Consider the following 21,534-nt stretch of genomic DNA (forward strand, 5'->3'; position numbering starts at 1 on the left):
TAACGCATACATTCTGGTCCACATTTATGTTTATGAATCTCATGCAATGTGTGGTTTAAAACCAAAGATTATAATGGGAACGTTCAGGTTTGTGTAAATATTTGTATATATGGTCTAATTTGCTGGACACTGTAAGTTATAAACTGATTTCGCAGAACACGCGCAGGCATATTTTCTTAAATAAAGTGCTTCGATCTATACAAAATCGTTTGTCTTGTCACCCCTCATAAAAAGTAGTGCAGTTTTTTCAGCGACACGAATTGAATTTAGTCAAGTAAAGCCATTTGGTGTGAGTGCTAGTCCAGTAGCTCAGGTAAAGTTCAGAGAAACGGCTAAATCCACATAAAGACAAATAAGAGAGAAAAAAAGTGATCAAATACAACGTGGAGTCTGGTTAGACTCTTGGTTGGTTCTGTCCAGCGCTTGTTTCTTTGGTTTTAATCAACGCACGCGCTAACGCTTCAGGTTAATTTTATTTACCTTTATCAATTTTCAGCTATTTGTTTACATTCAAATAATAAAAACCCTGTCTTGCATTCAGACAGATTGTTGGTTATTTCATTTGTAACAATTGGCAGCACTGTGGTTATTATGAGAAATACAGTCTTTTCCGTCCCACCAAATCGGCATTTTACTGTCATTCGTTTTTTTTTCTCTAACCCTTCCTCCCCAGGTGACCTCTCTGTTCTATTTTCGAGATCTGTAGCCAAAGGAATTTCATTTTAGAAAGCCTTTTGATGGCAAGGAAGCTGGGGACTCCAGAGTAGGATCCATGTGAATAATTCCCGTCTCTTTGCCACTCTTTTAGCGAAGCTCTTGTCATCTTAAAATCTTTCGAATAACTACCATTAGAGGATTTGCATATCAGACGCTGGGCCGTCAAATCTCCTCAAACTATCGGGGATTAAGAGCTCAGATTGTTCTTTGTTGGTGAGTAGTAATCAATCCTATTAACTGTTGGTAGTGACATTAGATGAAACTAATTGGCCAGAGAAGTGTCTCTTGGCGGTCCAAAGCTTCCAAATTACACTCTCGCATCCGTCCACAGCAAAGCTATGACGTCGTGCAATCTAACTCTCCATCATTAAGTATACACGACAAAGCCCTTGCTTGCAAATTAATGTATGCACAGATTTTCAGGTTTAATTGTCTACCAGACATTTAAATTCAATAAAATCATAATATTTCTTTCAAGACGAATTGCATATTTAATACTTACTTCCTCCTGCACAACGACAAGACCAGAGCTTTTGTCGGAGAGGACCTTCACTGGAGTTTGTGTGTTACTTTGTTTTCAATATCAGATTGTGTTCAGATCTCGATTTCTGGTATTTCTGGTCTTGATTTCTGAGTGTCATTGTTTTTAGACACATGCATTTTACGCCAGATAATTCATGAGCTTCAAGTTAAATGTCATGTTCCTTGGATTGACCAAACCTTTCACAATCACCCTTGTAATACAATGACAGAACTGACTTTTCTGAACTCACATCAAAGCTTTGCACATTTTAAAAAACAGCACATATATTTGCCCCAAATCCAATGATCTTAATTTGAAATTAAAATTCCCATTATGACGAACACTTTTGTGACTTATTCTAACTTTATTCACTTGCATCTGTATGTTTTGTGAACTATATCAAGGGAGGATCTGAAGCCTACCACAAGAATCAGCCAGTACCTGTATCAATGTGATACCTGTGCAGAGTCAGTCATCTCTGATCATTGTGATGTAGAGTAGTCACTGGTACAGCAGTGAGTGTGGCTGCACAAAGCCTCCCTCCTTTTGTCACAGGTAAAATGAGTGGCATACAGTTACAGTGTGGGGATGCAGAGGGGGCGTGGTCCCGCTGGCTCTTGGGACATCTGCATATGCCCCATGCAGACAAGGGGGATTAGGCCTGGGGGGGCTGTTCTGTTTCAGAGGAGATGAAAGAGGGCCTCTCCCTTGCTGATCACCCAGGTTTCCATGTAAATTCAAAGGTCCATTCCGCCGTTAATCCGTGGATAATGAGAAAGCCCCTGTGAGCACGGGAATTGGGGGGTGTGTGTGTGTGTGTGTGTGTGTGTGTGTGTGTGTGTGGGGGGGGGGGGAGGGGGGTTCCCCCTGGGCCAACCCATTCTTCCCCAGTCCAGCAAGGCAAACACAGAGGGGGTAGATTAAACTCTCCCGTGCACCCCCCCACCACCACCCGGCCCCTTTTTATACAGGTGGTCAAAATGATGTGTAATCCCCAGGAAAAACAGGGAGGCTCTGACAGCAGGAGGACATGGAGGTGTTAGAGTGACACATCGAAGTGTATGCATGCACACAGATGCGCACATGCAAGCACCAACAGGCACACATGCCAGACACACACACACACAAATGTACTCAAACACAAAGCTATTCTTGAAAGGCACAGATCAGCATGAACGATGACACACAGATCAGCATGAACGATGCAGCACCGTGGCAGTGTGAACTCCGGCAGGATGCAGGTTCAAATCCTGGGAATGACTGCTGAGCAAGTTTCCTGACCTGTTTTGTTGTGCATCTCTAGCCTCACTTACTCTCCATGCAACAGACACATGCTGGTAAGCGAGGCGAATGCATATTCAGCTATATAAAAGGATAACCCAGAAGAATATGCATGCTTGCATGCTGCTCAGCACAATCATAATGTAGGCATTCGTCAAACAATATAGCCTATTGTTACTTGCTGAGCTCTCATGAGTACATTTTTGCAACTCAGACGCTTTTTGTTTAAACATCTTTCAGTCTTATAAACATCAAAACAAGTCCCCCACTATTAGAAAGTATTAATATAGCATGTGCTTTGATAGTAATGAACAAAATAAATACTACAAAAACGGCAAACAGCCAAGTATGCATGCAAAAATATTTTTTTAGATTTTTCATTCTATAACACACCACACGTGTCTATTAGCTAGTAAAAAATTAACAGAAGTCTTCACATTTTAGGAATATTGTTAATTTCATGCCACATTTATTCTCTCGTGTATGGTACATGCATTTTTTTCCTATTAAAATAATTGTTAAAGCGGACACAAGGGCGAACCCACAAGAGAAAAAACTGAGCTAGACAATGGCGCCCTCGTGTGGACCATCTTAACTTCCCAATGTAGCACTGTCTGCCCCACTTCAAACTTCTGTATGCAAGGTAGTTTCCCCATGCAAGTATAAGCATACAATACAAATGCAGTTATAATACTTACGAATGACTGTTTATTCAAGGGTTTTCCTCTCGCTCTGACCTGACTGAATGCAAGTGTGCGACCCTAAGCGTACATGGAAAATCTGTGTTGAATGTCTGTTTCATGCAAATGAAATGAAAGCTAATGGACTGCATAAAGTAGGATTTCTCAATCCCAGTGACTTCAGCAACTTAAAACTACCTATAGCTGTCACAATTACCATAGTACACGTGATTACGTCTGAGTGAAAACATGGTCACAAGCACAGGGTTTCATTATATTTGATGATGAATACTGAGTCTGTGCTGACACAAAAATAGATTTGCCATTAAAAGCACTCATATCAAAATGGAGTCAGTGAAATCAGTGAATATGGACTGCTTAACGTATTTACCTTCCTTCCTTGTAATGTCCCAAAAGTCCACTCAACTGCCGAGAATCAGTTCCATGACTCAGAATTCCATCAACAGGACAAGGTTTCGAAATGAGGTAGCCTACAGTATTAAAACCCACGTTTCCAGATGTTCTGATCACGAAGTAGTACGTAAGCAGAATCTCATTCTGCATTTAAACATTGTACAAAACACGAGTGGCCTGCCTACTTAGCTAGCTATCCTTGTTTAGGTTATATTGCAGTAACAGGATTATAATCTTTTGGTTTAAAGCTAAGTTAGCTAGAGTAGTTATAGCTAGTTAGCATTCACACATCTTTTTTATGCCAAGGACAGGCAGTGATATGCATTTGGTTCCAATGACGTGAAAATTGGCTAAATATGGGGAGAGAGCAATGCTGAGAAGAGTAAACTGGGAATCTGGGGAATTACAGATGATGTAGCTAATGCAGCAAAACAGGGAAGTAAGACATGGCAAAACAGGAAGATAATGAAGTAACTAAAAAAGGTCAAAGTTTGGGAATTTACTGTATAGCCGAGTGAGACTGTTGGCAAGTTCTGCCAATGTTGAAATGAGATATCATAGAATTTAATTTCTGTAATGAGTCAGACCTCAGGGAAATTGTAGTTATTTCTGTAGGAAACCCCACAAAAGGTCTCAGTGTTGTATAGTTATGTGGTATGCCATGTCAACCCGTAACTTGCCAGATGGCATCTGCCATCCCAACAGGATTGGCTTTCTTTTCTACATGCGTGAAAGACATCATGTTAGCACCACAAATCAATATTAGTTAATGGAAATCCAGTTAAAAATATTTAGTTCTAATGCTTATGTTTCTTTATCTTCACAAAACATTCAAATTAGTAGGCCTACACAGTTTTAACAAAGTATTTGCATTTACACAGTGACTAAATACACTCTACAACCCAAAGTCCAGCCTTTCATCATCTAGTGGTTGGAAAATGATGGCAAGAGCCTCAAAAAGTCTTTTCCCTTTTTCAGGGAACACTTTTTCACACTTTTTCAGTGAGAAAACCATAGCCCTCGCTCAGACTGAGCTATGGCGCCATCGTGTGGACATCAACATACAAATCCACAAGTCCATGGTGCCACACATAATTCACCATCAGGTATTACAATCGTCTCAATCTGGTGTGACAATTGTATAAGTATTCAGAGCAAAAACATTTCATACATTGAAAATGAAGAGCAGCTATATTACAATATACTCTCAACACACCCACACTGCAAGTAAACTTACTCATTATGACACAATTACTTTAATACAAAGGCAAATAATACAAAACATACATGACAAAAGACAACAAAGACAAAAAAGTTATGACAAAACAACTAAACTGACGTAACCACTTACAGATAAATGTCAGTAAAGTGTCAGTCTGCTAGCAACATGTGTGTCGTGAATGTTTTCTTTCAGTAACACTAAAGAATGAAAAGCATTCTCTGCAGAAAGAGATGGGTAACTGCTGTGAGTAGAAGCAGAGCTCCTGATGTCAGGGATGCACAGAAAGCTTTGGGAAGTATACATATTGACAGATCTGAACCAGATGTGATGAGACTGTTTGTGAAATCACGTATGGAGATGCCTGCATATATGTATGCACCTGCATACAGCCCGCAAATTCAAGAGTGTTTCATATTTATGAGAGTTCTCTAATCAGTATGTGATAGGAAATGCCGCTTTCTCCGCATGGAGGTTTAAAAAATGAACCCATAAACAGTTAAGCATGAAAAGAGCAAGTCACAAAGATGGAGGTGTGTAGCTGCTGATCATGATGCAACTGTTTGCAGAGAATTTTAAGAGCAGACTCAATTACACAGATTTAAGTCTTGTAAACTACGTGCATTAAAGAGTCTGAAAGGCCCAGACAACATCCATTTAAGGGCATCAGTTGCTTGCTTATGGTACAGTTGAATTCTCAGTGACCCTCTTATTAGTAATGCTGGGGGTGAGGGGTAAGGAGGGTCTGACCATCCAGTCCAGACAATCTGGCTCTTTTTCCCAGCCTTAAGGACCACTCAGTTTCTTAATTTGCTTTATTTTTTGGTCATCTTTTCTGTTTTCAGCCCAATACAGCCAGATGTCCAATACCACAGGCCAGAGAAAAGAACCAAACCCAGTCCCATTCAATGTCCTACAGGATTTCCCTGTCTTCCTGCAGCTGTGTCCTGCATGCTGACAGAGGGTCAGTACTAGCGGTGTCAACACGGGTGCTCTGTATAGCACTTCTCTAAGGCTCCTTGGGTTTCAGGCTGCGGAGCGTGGTCCGTTTTGCCCACCTCCTGCCTCACTGGGTTGGCATTCTCCGTCACGCCTGCCTCCTGGACCGCCGTGCCCTCTTGGGCCTCCACGCGCTCCTCGTCCTCCACGCGCTCCTCGTCCTCCACGCGCTCCTCGTCCTCCTCTGGCTGTTTCTCCTGAGCCTCAACGTCCTGTGGGTGGACTAACGGCTGGTCCGCTTTGCCCTCGTTGATGTTTTCATTGCACTTGTGAGAAAGAAAGAATAGTACACCTTTGCAATTCACTAAATTCATACTTTGCCAGTGTCTCTTTTCTGATCTTGGCAATGACGTGGCACAAACTGTGTCAGGTTGCATTTTTTTGCAACTTGTGGCAGCTTTTTAGATTCACTTTGGGATGCAGAGCACCTCAGCAAAACAACTGTGGGCTGTATCATATACAAAGTATACCTGGCATTGAAGGCATTGCTGCATTCATTTATGCAATTCAGTTGGCATGCAAATGTACGTTTAATCAAAGACGGTTTTCACACTATCGCGGGTAGTCTGTACACTCTGATCTGCATTGCTCACTTCATACCTTCAGGAACACTGTATAGCAATAAAACAGGAAACATAATGCATTAAAAAGTTTCCCAGCTCCTGCCAATGGCATGAAATTCTAGAGATTATTTCCATAGTTTCCATAGTTTCATAGGTCATCGGCAATGAGGATGCCATGTTGTTCTTGTATTTGGTCCTTATTGGGACCCAGATCCAGACACAGACCCATATAAAACAAAAATCTATGTACATGTTTGTCTTGAAAGGCCAGAAACAATATTTTTCATGACTACCTGAGTGCCCTAATAGCCTATTTGCATTTAAATACAACATGCCATGAATCCCCATTTGTGTTGATATGCATATTTAATGTGAAGGAGCAGTTGTTGCAGCCTTTCATTGTGGATGTTTAGAAAACTAGCTATGCAGAACTATGCAGATGTTTTCCCCCCCAAGTCTCCGTAGATCCGATTCATAGAGCTCCACCTTTTGTGTTCACCCACACTGAACTATGGAGCTCATCTAATGGTCTCAGTTACAGGTGGGGGATTCGACTAGCAGCACTCACACCTTTTGAAGTCATACCAGCATGTGCAGCTGGTCTAACGATTCAAGTCAAACTTGAGTTAACAAGATAAGCCAGAATTCCTCTTTTGTGAAAAACCTGAACTCAGTTAGAGTTGCTAACTTAAACCGGCTAACTTGAGAAAAGCTAGACTTAGTTGAGCTTGCTTCTTGAAATAGGCCCCTGGTGGTACGGGTTTGATGTTCATTTATGTACAGTGCAGACAGTTTATTATAATGTGGTAATTATGAAAAGTGAGAACAGATCTCTGTGGTGATGAAAATATGTTGGTTATGTGGAACAGTTAAGGCATGGTATTGCATTCTCATTGAGCTTTATATATGCAAGCTGGGATAATTATTGTGGGTAGGTTCGATGACCTCATTCAATGCCATTATGTCATCCTTATGAGGAAAAGGAATATATAAATTCGGATTATATAAATATATATAAAGGAATATATAAATTATAAATTGTCTTTTCAGCAAATGTCATAACTTACTTAACCTCAACACTTTAAATGGCATACACTACGTACTGTATAAGCAGCAGGTTAACTATTCCAGAAAACATGTTTGCATCAGAGAGGACCGCAAGAGAACCACTCAGAGATAGATCTGCCCTTACCTTTTTGATTTGACCGTTGAGCTTACAGATGACAGAATGGCAGCTTTCTGTAAATCAAAACAATGCTGTATGATTAAAGGTTTGCAGTTGTATTAATTGGAACTCTATGCTTCTGCCAATGCAGCTGTGTCTTAATTTAAAATACATGAAACAGACAGCTGAGAGCTGATAAAACGGGAGTCCTGAACTGAGACAGTAGAGTTCTGTATTGCAAAGTTAATCTTATTGCTGGGAAGCAAGCAAACAAATCACCAACAATAACAAAAACAGCAGACAATACATTACCTTTCCTTAAACAATACAAAAGCCCCACAGCAACTGCAACTGCAGCTGCAATCGCTACGACCACAATGACGATCAAACTGCCATTGGCTTGTTCCGCTGAAAAAGAATAAAACCTCTTCAGTTGTGTTTGTATTAAACATGTTTCATGCTTGAATGTACGTTATTCACCGGATGCAATAACAAGGTGGAGGAAGTCAAATGGAGAAGCAACGAACAGCTCTGGCTTTTCCCTCCCCTAAGGCTGTGCTATAGCTTCATCTGGCCTTTGTTAGCAAATACACATGGCCACAGCCTACTTTTTCCAAATTCTGTCGCAACTTGAACAAAAATACTATTGTCAGTACCCAAGTTACATTTCCAGGAGAGCTGAAATTACAGGTTAAGTCACCCTACCAAAGACTCTGACCTACAGGTTCATTCTTCAGCCTAACACACACACACACACATATTACAGGAAACCGCACACTGTATCGTCCCTTCCCTTCCCACACAATTCTCTTTTTGGAGGACGTTTCGACAACGTGATGCGACCGCCCACTCCTAGGCCCACTGCTGTTGCCCAACACCGAGGCCTCACTTCCTCCCAGGGGTGTCTGACAGACCGTGACCCCTGGCCACCTGTCTCAGTCTCTACTCTCATCTCTGCCTACCCTAACGTCAGCCACAGGGACAGAATGGAATCTGCTCTCTTTTAGTGGGTGAATGACTCACTGCTACTACTACTTCTACTACTACTACTAATAGTAATAATAATAACCGTTGTCATCATCATCATCATCATCATCATGGCTTTTCATGTCACTAGTTCCAAGTGATTTTCATTAAAGAATGAGAATTACCAATTTTTTACCAGTTTCTTAATATACTTACACCTGTTACCTCCCTTTTAAGCAATTATTTAGAGACTCCATGTGAATATTACAGATGGATGTTTACTGAGGCAGTTAAGTTTAAGTGGTTAAGTTCCTCAACCGTACAACAGTTTGTGTCCCAGATGTAATTCAACCGTGCAACATTCCAGCAAGGAACCCAATTCACAAACCGCTACTCCACACTACCGACTGATTGTAGGAAACTAATGATCCTGTATCACAGGCCGATTGTAACTCCATCAGTTGCAAATCTGCATCAGGCATCGGGATTATTAGCGTGGTTTAGGAGTTAAACTGTGCACTGACACAGTAAGACGGTCTGAGATTAACAGAGGAAGTGGTTTGTGGGCTTACTTCAGCAGGCCGTAGAGGGTGGAGACCGAAAGGTGGAACGAGTTATACTGAACTACTGAAGAACTCACTGAAGAACTCACAACCAAGCAAGGGGCCACATTTTCTTTTTGAGCAATGTTGACATTTACTCACCACACACCACGTCTGATGTGGACGTCCCGCTCTTTGTTTCCACGAATCCCGGTCCACACCTGCATTTTGACAGAAAAATGTGATTTCGTCTTTTGTATTGACACCAAAGAAAACACATGCCTTAACCACTGCTTCTTTAGTTCATATAGGAGACAACGTCCAAGTGTCCAAATATCCAAATGTCCAGTCCTTTTTTCTGCTTTAGGCAACCTTGTTTGGAATAGATAGTTGTATATCAGGCTTATCTTACCACGGCAACCTCTGTAGTCATGCAGGTGCGAAACTAAATATAGCTCCTCCAATACACTGGTGTGCCACCCACGGCTGTGTTTCACACTACAAGTCCCACAGTGTACTAGAGTGAAGTGGGTGCCAGTGGGAGGACAGATGCTATTCCACTGATGTCATTTGAGCAACTTGCAGGTGCTTGACAAAATGCAGGGTCCCTGAAAGTCGTGGGACAAAGAAAACCTGGCCAACCTGTCCATGCCTAGCCCTGTTGTGGGCAGCTGGTCATTGCCGGCTGAATACACGGCCGGCTTAGAATACGAACCACAAGGTTCAGCCTCGAAGGCCTTGAATACTGATCCACTCTTCCATTCATCATAAAGAAAATTACATCTACATCAATGAGAAACATACTTGTATGAATGGACTGCTATGCATGTTCTATAAAACAATATTTAGGAACACTCACTTTGTCCATGGACCGCATCTGTCAACTGCAGAGCTATCATTGGAGAAAGTTCCAGGGGGGCACACTTCACAGATAGTGTCATTTTCCTGAGTACCTGAGGAGGCATACACATAGATGCAATCACCTCCTTGTCTGCTCTTACATTCCGAGTTAGAAAACACACAGTTCCATCTGGAGGAAAGTGGTACCACAGATATTATATCATGACTAGACATCCAGCTCCGCTTCAGATTAAAACTTAAGTCTCTACCATCATCAAAAGCTATAATAGTTCTGAACTGCTGGCTATTCATGAATATTTTTGAAGGGGTATCATCGTAACAAAACATGCATAGCTAGCACAAAAATGCAGACAGCATTGGTACCTCACGTCACCAACTGGTACCTCCTAGAAAGAGGACAGAATCATGCAGCAGCTAAGTATCTAGTCATGACAGAATATCTGTGGTGAAATTTCAGACACCACTAATACCATTCACTTGAGCCTGACTCCACAAGAATGCAGCTAAAGCTAACTGGCATTCTCAATTAAGCATTAACGTTTACCCATTTTAAGGACTCCATGTCCTTTTCCACACTCTGTGTTCTTAATGCATTTGTGGCACCCATTCCCGGCACAGTGGAACCCCTTCTTGCACCTACAGGGTCTTTTGATGGTGCGATCCAATGGCTCCTGCTCAAAATTCAAATCTGTGTGTGGGAGAGAAGAAACAACGATGTTGGTGGGCCACTTGCATTACGAGATAGGAAGATCAAAGAGTGGGGCACAGCACACGCAAACTCACTTTGGTCACAGTTGGGCTGCAGTTTGCATTTCATCGCCTTGGTGTAGCCTTCCTGATACTCGTTCTTCTCACAGGGACTGCACACTGGATCATTGCAGTTTGCATCAGAGCTCATTCGGGTCCCTGCAATGTAGAGGAATCACAGCGGGTCACAGAAGGATGTCATTTCTGATCATCCGCATTCAGCATTTGAACAGTTTCCTGGGTCCTTTCACTCACTTTCTTGATCACTCCAAAGTAAAACTAGCACAAGTTGTGACACATCTTTTTTTCATTTACCATCACTTTATTTAACGGATCACTCAATGAACCATTAATTAGCACTCTACAAAAACAGCAGCATTTATTGCACTGCCCATTCTTAGGCTGGCATCTTTCACTCCTCAGTCCCCAACAGTTTTGGTTAATATTGGATACAATCCCAAAAAGAGCCATGAATACTGATTACATTTTGCCTGCAAAACAAATATAGTTTCACTGTTATTCACCCCATTCACACACATTGCATTTTAGGAATGCTTCTGCCCCCGCCTGACTTCTACTTGACTTTTGTCACCGAGAAATAATCATGGTTGTATCCATGTGAAAAAAATGTAAGCACCCAATAAAATGGAATGGCCCTTTTGGTCCATCCAAAATGCAAGACAAAACCAAAAAATGTGCATACGAAGGTCCAAAACCTACCCGGTCCACACATTTTACAGCACTCCCCATTCTTCTCATATTCTGTCTCGGGATCACACGCATCCAGATATACTGGATACAGAGATACCTATACAAAAAAGCAAATGGGACATTAGCACTGCACATTACCAAGTTTGTTTTACATGCGTCAGCCTTTTTGACATGTACACAATGACATGCACAATAAAAACTGTCCTGACATGCACAATAAAAACTGGCACCCTGTGTATGTCTCCTACAGTATTACAGGGCTGGCAGCACTGCCAGGCTTAGAAGTATAGTATGACTTGCAAAAATGTGTGCCAATTGCTCAAAAGTGCTGAGCTCAGAAGTTCAAGCCTGAGGAAGACCCCCCCCCCCCCTCCCCCCATGGTTGGTTGTAAAAATGGGAAAAAACATAATGCACAGCCCCCTTATTATTTTTATATTGCTTTAAAATCAATAAGTAAATAAAAATTTGATTCAAATAGAAATAAATGATCGCAAACACTGGAGTCTTTATTTTTATCATTCACTTGATGGCTTGTTAGCTAGCTACTTATGCAGAAATCCCTTCAAATAAAAGTGGGCTAGTTGACTTGCTAGGGCACCACAAAGTCTTAGATAGCTAAAATATATTGACCAGATTGGGATTTGTTCTGTTTTGTCTGGTGTTGTGTTCCAATATTGAATTCGGAGAGATAAGGTGCTTGAAGACAGGTCCCATTAAGCATCACACTACCTAGAAAGCATGGGGGTCTGCCTCTTTCACTACCCCATTAGGAGGGACATACAACTGGTCAATACGGAAACTCCTCTTTGGGAAGAGTAGTATGTAAATATAATGACCAAACTCATGTGATGAATAGCTTGTTAGAAAACAGGAGCCACAGACTTTACAAGTTATCTCTGCTTCTTCTTTCAGAGCAATAGCCCTTCTTCTGTGACCTGCAAGTACAACTGAAAGCAAAATGTTGGAGGTTTTTGAAATTCCCCTGAAAGCTCAACAAAGGGGATTCTCCCATAGACTGCTGTAGCCAATCACCACATCATGAAAGCCCAGCAACACGTACAAGACTGACAGTTAATTTAATAAAATAAAAATGGCACCATGGATAGATGTATGGTCTGGGGTAAAAGTGGCAGAGTGGAGCAGTGAATGGGTAATCAGACTCTTAAGAGAAAACCAGAACCAATACACAGCCAAAGACTTCACTAGGTGGCGGGTAATATCAAATAACTTAACTACCTAAGTGAATATACATGAACGTCGTTGTAATGTTTGAAGTGAAGACTTCATTAAATGGTACAATGTATACATTTTGAAATAAATGTAATGTTAATTTCTGTGTATTTTAAGCATATCCATGGCAACTGTCCTATTTGGAGTGCAACTGCAAACAATTTACCGACAGTTAATACCTTATTTTTTTAAAAAAAACGAGCTGGGGCGACCTTAAAAAGCCTGTAACTATTAATCTGAGAGCTGTAGATCTACATCTGCGATGAAAAATGACTGCTGTATCCCGGAGGATGGCAACTAAACAGAAATGCTTTGGAAGAGATGAAGCAATATAAACGGATAATATGTGTAGTCACCCTGGACATGCAGATGACGAAAAGATAAGAACATTTTAACTCTTGGAGTGGAAATGTGAAGAATACCCCGCAGCTGGCATTCTGTAGAAATGGACATGTAATAAGTAAAGTTTCAGAATGGGTATGCGAAATCACAGATGGCATGACGGAGTCACGAAGTCACGACGGCGTTTCACCGTACGTGGTCAGGTGGCAAATGCATAATGTTATTTATAAAAAATGTAGTTTACATTTACATTTATTTATTTAGCAGACGCTTTTAACCAAAGCGACTTACAAAAGTGCATACAGTAAGTACAGCGACAGTACGGGGACAGGATGTGTACAGTTCCACAATGAGACAGTTCTCAGCTGAGAGCAAGGGCTGTTTGAGGACGCAGTACTATCAGATTTGTACAATTACAGCCTATAGGGCAACTAATACGATACACAGTAGTTTGCCGTGAACTGAACAAAATCTGATCTGAAAAGCTTGAAAGAGACGAGAGGGACAAGTATGGGCTTTGGAATCTCCTAAAGACACAAGTAAACACAGGTAGCCTATCACCAATTTAGTTAAATTGCTTAGAGAGAATCATACATGTAGGCTTACTGTTGCTATTTCCTCTCAACACCGTAAACACTGGCTGCTGCTACCAGTGCAGAAAGTCCCTGATACCTTTCGTTCAATGCAGACTACTCGTATTACTGACATAGCCTACTGCGAATTCACAGAAAGAAAATTAAACGTCAATTGGAATTTTACAAGTAAAAGTCATCTATTACCCGACAAAGGTGCCTTTTATAACGCGGCTCTATATGCGCATTTCATTGACCCAGGAGCGTTTCTAGACATTGAAAAGATCAGGGCAAGTCAAGTTTGCCTGGGGCTTGTCTATTTTTATTATTATTTCGGACCTAACGTCAAAATGAAAGTGAAAGTCACCGAAACTAGCAATACGCCCTTGAGATTCAGTTCCTACAACCATACGGTTACACAAGTAGTTTTCCTGTAGCTCAAAATACGACACACGCTTAAATTAAAACGTATCATTTCTAAATACGCTGTCAGACTTGAAAAAATAGACGTTTGCAAGGTCTTAACTGCTCACAAAATGGTGGACATCCACTTACCAATAGAATGCAAACTGTCCAAGGTTTGAAAATATTTTCCATTTCTCTCTTAGATCGTGTGGTCTTAGCTCCAATAATATTAGCTTTGTGCGAACGACTGGCAAGACTGAGCGCGACTGTATGCTGCTGTTCAGTACTGCCCAACTATAAGCAGTCGCAGCCAATCACCAGCTACGAAAAGGGGATTTCCACAGCTTCAATGCTGTTATTTCCTCCCTGAGCTCGGATGTTTTCTATCCTCATTATTATCAATTAGGTTTAACGTCTTTAAGCCTCCTTGGTATTACCGATACAAACAATGAACTATGTTGTATGGAAGATGAAACCTGTCAAAATTAAATAAATAAATATACAAACCATAAACGTGTTATTGAATGTCAAAATAAATAACCAAACAAAGAAATGAGTAATTGTATAAACAATTAAACGAATGAATAAATAAATAGTAAATAAGTAGCCTACCAAATAGATTGCACATTAGTGCATAGTTTAATATGCAATAACGATTTTAATATACTGGACACTGAGCATCTATGTAGCGCTTTCATATCTTGTAATTCTGTTACCAGTGATACCAGTTATATACATATACATACATATATATATATATATATATATATATATATATATATATATATGTAAAAAACTGGAAATGAATCTAAAAATACCAATACAGGGGTCACTTCATTGAAACACTATACAGCACATTTATAATTCCTTTATAATGTAGCACCATTACTGGACATCTGTTTAAATAATCAGAATGATGATATAATGTGTCAAATGATGCCAACCTTGGTGTTGGTACAGTCAGCTAAATATATTATTAGATGATCTGATATCCAGTACTGAGATGATACCAACTGAATGGTTTTTCAGAAAAGAACTACATGTTGTGCAGGTTTGCGTAAACGTCTCTTGGTTGTAACTCACTTATTAAACACTAAATTTTTTTGCATGAGGGACATTTAAGTATATATTTGGACAATTACTTGTCACTACTACATGAAAGCACAGAAATATCTACGCGCGCACACACACACAAACACACGTACGCACGAGCGCTCTCTCTCTCTCTCTCTCTCTCTCACACACACACACACACACGTGCATGCATAGCATTAAAGATTGGCATTGTTTGTAAAATTGATAAGGCCATTTAAGTGGGAGTGTGACTCCCATACTGTGTTGCTTTGTCCAAATGAATCTCATTGTTTCATAATAGCACTCTCCACCAGGCCTTGTGCATTTATTCATTTCACTCGTTAATTACTTATTTGGACTTCAAATAGTACATACAGTAAGTGTTCAAATGAATTAATGGAAAAAATATGCCTAATTGGAGTTACATAATTAAATACTGAACAGGACAAGAAAACGGAGAAACACACACGCACAGACACACAACCACAGCGAGGCAATTATGAACCTTACATTGACAATGGTTTCGTGCTACAGAACGAAATCTCCGCTATTATCTGTACGTCATAGGTGATGTAAAGCATTTTGACAAGTTTTGAGGGAAAGACCACGAACTCCGTAAATCACCCCGTGATCCGAGAATTGTTCCAAACCCTTCCTCATTTTAGCATCCTAATGTGTCAACGCGCAGGCGTTTCCACAGTTGGTAATTTCGTTAGACAGCAGTCCCATTGTCTTCCTCTGAAAAATCGGGCACATCGGGGATTTTTGCCAAAATGTTCAGTATTTTTTTGCAGTACGTACACCAAATGAGTGTATGTAGATCATATGGAGTCGTGTTTTTCCTTGCCAGTAAATACAGGAAGAAATTGGCGATAGAAGTACATATCCCGCTTTTAAGATACACGTACGCCTGCGAGATTCTTGCCACTGGATTGTTATGGCCTGTCACATGATTTCAGGGAATCACACTCCATACAGGGTGGGATTTGCCATTTTCTATAGTTACAGGGCGAAGCTCTGACGTGCGACGAATAATGGAAAAGGGAAAATGAGCAATTTAAGAGACGGCGGTGTTATCAATTCACAGATTGCCCACTTCTCTTTATTGCCAGTTGTCGACCGAGAGCGAGAGCGAGAGCGAGAGAGAGAGAGAGAGAGAGAGAGAGAGAGAGAGGGAGGGAGGAAGGAGAGGCTTCTAGGGTTTCCCTGGCGTGTCACATGGTTTCAAGGAAGCGGTTTTCCTTTCTGGAAAAGGATAACTGCAGTATGACTTCAGACTGTTTTGATGCATTAATATGCAGGTTTCCTTTAAAGCGCGAATGTCAGTAACTCTGAGAGCTTGAGAAAACATTATAATCCACGCAATGTTCTGTTCTTTAAATATATATATATCTAGATTTTGACATTTTGTCCCTAAGATAATTGTCATGTGTTCATTATGCCAAAATTGGAATATAATAAAAGAGAGGAACTGAGAGAGTGAGAGAAAAGGTTTTTGTTGAATGCCCTATAGTGACATGTTTGAAGATGATGATTTGTCCTGAGTCACATATAGTCACATATATTGTAAGATGTAGTATTCACCTGGAAATGGAAAATTAGGGACTTTTGTTTCTGATGTTATCATCAAAATGTGAACCACTATTAGTTAGAAACTTGGGTTGGATTTAGATTGGTTCATTTCTATGAAACATAAAGGGGCACAACGTTTTTCATCTTATTTTCCCCTCTCTGTTTTATTTTCATATTTTCTTTACTTTTCTAAGACATACTTATTAGAACAAATATTTGCAACAAGGTGCATTTCTCTGTATACAGAACTTGGGTTTTTGAGAGTGGCTTTCATTTTTAATGAACTATGAACTTTTAAAAAACTAATTAACTGCATGATTCAGTCTCTAAAGATGTTTAGCTCATGATTCCAAGGATATGACCTACACTACACTTTTTCTATCACCTGTAGATGATATAACACATTCTATATCAGTTTCGTTGGGTTTAACACCATGATTTTTTTTTTTTACTTAGGAAGTCAGGTAGTCAAAGTGTGGCTTGTATCCAAACCTTTTCAGAGCACACAGGAAAAGTGTGAAGATTTTAAGTGTATACTCTTTAAGACTGTGTACACTCTGTGTAATAGAATTGTGCAGATGACAATCACACAAACCATTTAGGTTCAACTCTGAATGACAATGGGAAGCAAGCATTAGCATAGTGTAGCTCTTTTTCGGCCAATGCCGTGTTATCTAAGTTTCCACACTGCTGACAGAGAGATATCAAACAGTGCAGCTCAAAGCTAATCAAAGTTTAGGGGGTTTCCTTGATCCCTCGAGGCCAAGACTAAAGGAAGCTGGTCCAAAGCTCGAGTTTCTAGACCCACTGGAAATCCCCCGTAGTGAGAACTGGTAGAGGCCAAAGTCACGTGGTTCCCGCTGCACCTGTTGTTCCATCGGACAAGACGAGGGCTTCACGTTTTTACTAATCACACCATGAGCAACAGTGCCAGACTTTTGATTTTTTATCTATTCAACTGTTTAAAACTGCCTGTAAAAGTTGGCAACATCGTAACATTACATTTACCACGAATGGTAGCCTATATAGTAGTTGGTCGTAAAATTATGAAAATGTGGACTTCGTAACAGTGACATGGAACTACGTTTAAAAAAAGGCATCACTTAGGGTAAATTCTAGATATGGATTTCTCCGTGCTTTCCAAAAAAAGTTTCCAGCACACCTTAGAATGCGCGTTTGGTAACATTCCTAATGATATCATTAAATGGTGACAGGGTTGCGTGTTGGCATTTTGCCTAATTTCTCCAGCCAATAAAAAATAAGCAAAATAACTACAAACGTCAGATGGACACATTAGCAGCACTTACAGTGAATACTCTGTATCTGCATTTATCTTGACCCTGCTATATACATTCACCTTGTTTTGATGGCCTTGCGACTTTGGATGGGATAATTACACGAACAGACAAAATATAATTTATTACACTATTTTTATGAACCATATATTTGCAATTGTCAGACCCTTTAAAAATATCCATAGTGGGATCAAAGTGATCTTTTTAGTACAACACTGACCTCTGCTGGACAAAATTTGAAAACCGAGCAAATTCGATTAAGCCTATAGTATATCAGCAATCACTATCAATATTTATTGCCAAAGTGGCTTGGAATTAACGCAACATAATCATGCCATAACATCCACACAATGTTACAATTACGTTGCAGCAACAATTTTACAGGAACGGTGAGAAAATATTATGGGTCAAAACTGACATGAAGGGAACTGAAATTTGATCGTTTTTGCCTTTTGTGGTGCGTTACGTGAGGCCAGGTAACTCCTGGGAGCTCCTTTTCGGTTACAGTATTTCTGTTTACTAGATTAAGGAAGTTGCCTGACTAAGGTGTGTTCTGCCGACGCGGGTGGATAAGAAACCTATGGCGTTCAAACACCAGGTTTCAGGAACCGGGACTCTTACAGCTGAGAAACAAAAGTGGCTTCTGAATTCAGTAAAAAGTGGAAAATTGACATTTGGTCAGGCTGTAGACGCAATGAATGGGAGCTCCAAAACCATGGATAACAAACTCCCCGCACACATACCCCAGGTAGGAGTCGGATATTGATTGTCGTTTAATAGCCTATCGTACTAACGAGGTGTTCTGAAATAAGATAACAAATGGTGACGTAAACAATTTACTCACTTTTCAAGGTAACTTTAAAAGCAGTTATATTTTCGAACATTAACGTTCTCCGAATCCAGACTAAAAATATATATTTACGTTTTCGTGTGATACTGAAACAGCCTTACACCAAGATTTATACAACTGTAGCGCCCGTCACTCACCATATGACACACGACATATCTGCAGTGTTGTAAGTCTGAACTGGTTTGTGTGTCTCTTTGTAACTCCCAGTCATAATTGCTTTCTACTGACCGTATGAATTTCCATTATGAATCTGTAGCTTCAGCTGGGTGAAAGTATTGACGTAAATGCAACCCGGGTAAAGTCACAGTGGTTTCACCGCTATCATTATTATTTCCTTAGCACACACTCAGCTCCACACTCATGTGGTCTGCAGGGCTCAGGCCGTGTCTTGCCTGCTGGACTTCCACACAAATCAAACTGCTTCTTTTAATGCATGTGAAGGAATGTTACCACCAATATCGTTTCATTCTCAATATAGGACTTTTTTTTTCTGACGAATGACACGTTATTTAACGCCCTATTTTATAGTTCTGATTCTGCATTAGATATCCCTGAAGAGCTATGGAGTTCTTTTCCGTGTTTGGTCTGCAGAGATTCCTGGCATTGTTTGTGGGCCTAGAAGTCAGAAGTGTGTTGTTGGACGTGTATTTCTGTTATAAAATGATCAATGTAAACTTCCTTCTTAAACATCTCTTGAACTTGCAGTTGATTAAAGACTAATTATTCAGCGAACCAATAACTGTCAATCCTTTTCAAATTATTAAAAAACTAAATGTGCTTCATAAGAACAGCAAAGAAAACATAAAGAAAAATATGTTTTACAATCAATTTCCTTTTATTTAGCAAAAACACCCCCTCTGCTGCCGATTTCTTGTTCAAACAGATAAGTGCAGCTGGAAAATGCAGAAAACCGTTCAATTAACAGTAATCAAACCCTTCAGAGCTGGCTGTGACTAACAACAGCATACACAGAGAAACACTGTTTTAAATACCAAGTGCATCTCAGGGTGTAACGAAAACACTCCTTTGTAGATTCACTGGAGCAGTACCGTGACAAATTCAGCCTGAGTAAAAACTGGATATTCTGTTGAGGTCATTGATTTCCTAAATTAGAAGTCAATATAACTATTGTTTCACAATCAAAAGAGGAACCTGATGAAATAGTCTTGCACTGGAAAAACAAACAAGCTGTGCAGTCTTTCAGTAACAAGCTGAACAATGAGTTCCCCTTAGCAACTCTGTACTGGAAGCTAGCACAGAATTCCAGCCACTCTGGGTCACGTGAAACCTGAGTGAGGCCTCAGAACAGCAAAGTTAGCAACAACATACTGCAATTGCACCTGTGAAGGGAACATCCAACTGACCTGGGACCTGTCAATGGGTTAAACTGACCTCCTGCTATGCCTTTTGTTCCCTGCCCCAGCTCAGCAACGAGATGCAGCTGAGCATCATGAACAAGGTAAAGAGTGGAGAGCTGACCATTGAGGATGCTCTGAACCAAGCCAGGAGAAAGACAGCCGAGCAGCAGAGGACAGAGGTACCAGTCACCATGCGCAGCCTACCGCACCGCCATTAGGATAATACTGTGCAACCTCTACGTCTGAGCATCCGGAGCGAGCGGCTAAGCCAGAGCTGAGCACAGCCCCATGTAATGCTCAGCTCTGAGTGCTCAGTTGCATTACCTGCACAATGATGCCGCACTCATGGGCGCTGCCACCCAGTGTTGAGACTGTAGGATGGCCTGCTATACAGGATCTTGTTAGGCCAATGGCAGCACGAGTTAGTGATACGAGAGGGAGGCGTTGAGGATATCATAATGGGTGAAGTTCACATGTGCTGCCACTCACTGAATTGCTTGAACCAATGAAAAAACTGCGCTGTCCATAGCCCAGACAGTATGGTTGGTTCAAATCAGAGATTCACTGATAACATTTTGGGGTTCATCAGTCCCCACTCTCCCATCTCTTAGTGGCAGCATCCATCAAACTGTGTGTGTTGACTGTTTACACAACATTTAGCGAACTGTTTGATTTATTCGCGATATTTCACGTCATCTCTGTCAATGCTGTTAAGAATTGGACCTAGCAGAGCCAAGCAAAAAAATGTTGCAAGCTGTAGTAGCTGCACATTGAGCCTTGTGGAGTTGAAAGTAAAGTGTGGTCCCCCATTTGCTCAGTACAGTAATGCTAATCAGTGAATGAAACAAAATGGCTGCTAATTTAGGCTTCAGATAACACTGTATCAGTGTGATGTGTGCAGAGCCTGCCACCGTGGATCAGTGATCACACGTTTCACATCTGTGCTGAAGATCGCTCCATCACACGGGCCTGAGCTGGCGAGAGCTATCAAAGAACGGCCCCTGTTCCATCCTTCACTCTGCCACATTTAACAAACCTATTCTTTAGGAGAAAAGGGGTTTGTGTGATCTGAATGAGGAAGTATGAGTCTTGTATCACTAGAACAATAACTAGGTGGGTTGGTATTGAAAACAAAGCACGTAATGTAAAAGTGTACAAAGTGTAAAGTGTAATGCTGTTTACCCTACACCAGTGATGATGTTGTATGAGTGTGTCTGATAATGGTGTGATTATGTACCTGTGATAAGGCATATAATAGTTCTTTGTTTCATGTTAGTTTTCTGTTGCACTATTAGACATGATTTTTCTGGATTTACCACAAAAGTACCCCTGACTTTTTATTAAGCTCAAAATTCTACCCTGGCCTTATTGAGGAATGTAGTCACGAATAATAGATGGAAATCCAAACAGCAGAGACAGCGAATTCATGGGGAGCACCGCATAGGTA

At 40.7% G+C, this 21,534-nt stretch overlaps 2 protein-coding genes across 2 annotated transcripts in view; one reads left to right on the top strand and one right to left on the bottom strand.

The window, feature by feature from the left end:
* Positions 1-4,966: 4,966 nt before the first annotated feature.
* On the bottom strand, positions 4,967-14,215 carry cd40 (CD40 molecule, TNF receptor superfamily member 5). Its single transcript, XM_036534059.1, has 9 exons — positions 14,089-14,215; positions 11,398-11,485; positions 10,714-10,836; positions 10,475-10,618; positions 9,929-10,022; positions 9,232-9,290; positions 7,874-7,969; positions 7,589-7,635; positions 4,967-6,099 (listed from the first exon to the last, which is right to left on the bottom strand). The coding sequence occupies exons 1-9, from the start codon at positions 14,128-14,130 to the stop codon at positions 5,815-5,817; spliced, it is 978 nt and encodes a 325-aa protein (XP_036389952.1). The 5' UTR covers positions 14,131-14,215; the 3' UTR covers positions 4,967-5,814.
* A 4,205-nt stretch (positions 14,216-18,420) lies between these two features.
* LOC118781387 (formin-like protein 6) overlaps positions 18,421-21,534 on the top strand; it is a 32,107-nt gene continuing 28,993 nt past the window's right edge. The window contains exons 1-2 of the mRNA XM_036534402.1: positions 18,421-18,627; positions 20,153-20,266. Of these exons, the coding sequence (XP_036390295.1) occupies positions 18,460-18,627; positions 20,153-20,266 (282 nt within the window). The 5' untranslated portion in view covers positions 18,421-18,459. The remainder of the gene's footprint in view (positions 18,628-20,152; positions 20,267-21,534) is intronic.

This window comes from Megalops cyprinoides, chromosome 7 (assembly GCF_013368585.1).
Source record: "Megalops cyprinoides isolate fMegCyp1 chromosome 7, fMegCyp1.pri, whole genome shotgun sequence".
NCBI lineage: Eukaryota > Metazoa > Chordata > Actinopteri > Elopiformes > Megalopidae > Megalops > Megalops cyprinoides.

Excerpts from the sequence above, each read along its gene's own strand:
- cd40 (XM_036534059.1), bottom strand. The coding sequence starts at position 14,130 with ATGGAAAATATTTTCAAACCTTGGACAGTTTGCATTCTATTG. Across the intron at positions 10,837-11,397 it reads CTGTAAAATGTGTGGACCGG|GGACCCGAATGAGCTCTGAT; the intron begins GTAGGTTTTGGA and ends TCTACATTGCAG. Across the intron at positions 10,619-10,713 it reads GCAGCCCAACTGTGACCAAA|ATTTGAATTTTGAGCAGGAG; the intron begins GTGAGTTTGCGT and ends TCCCACACACAG.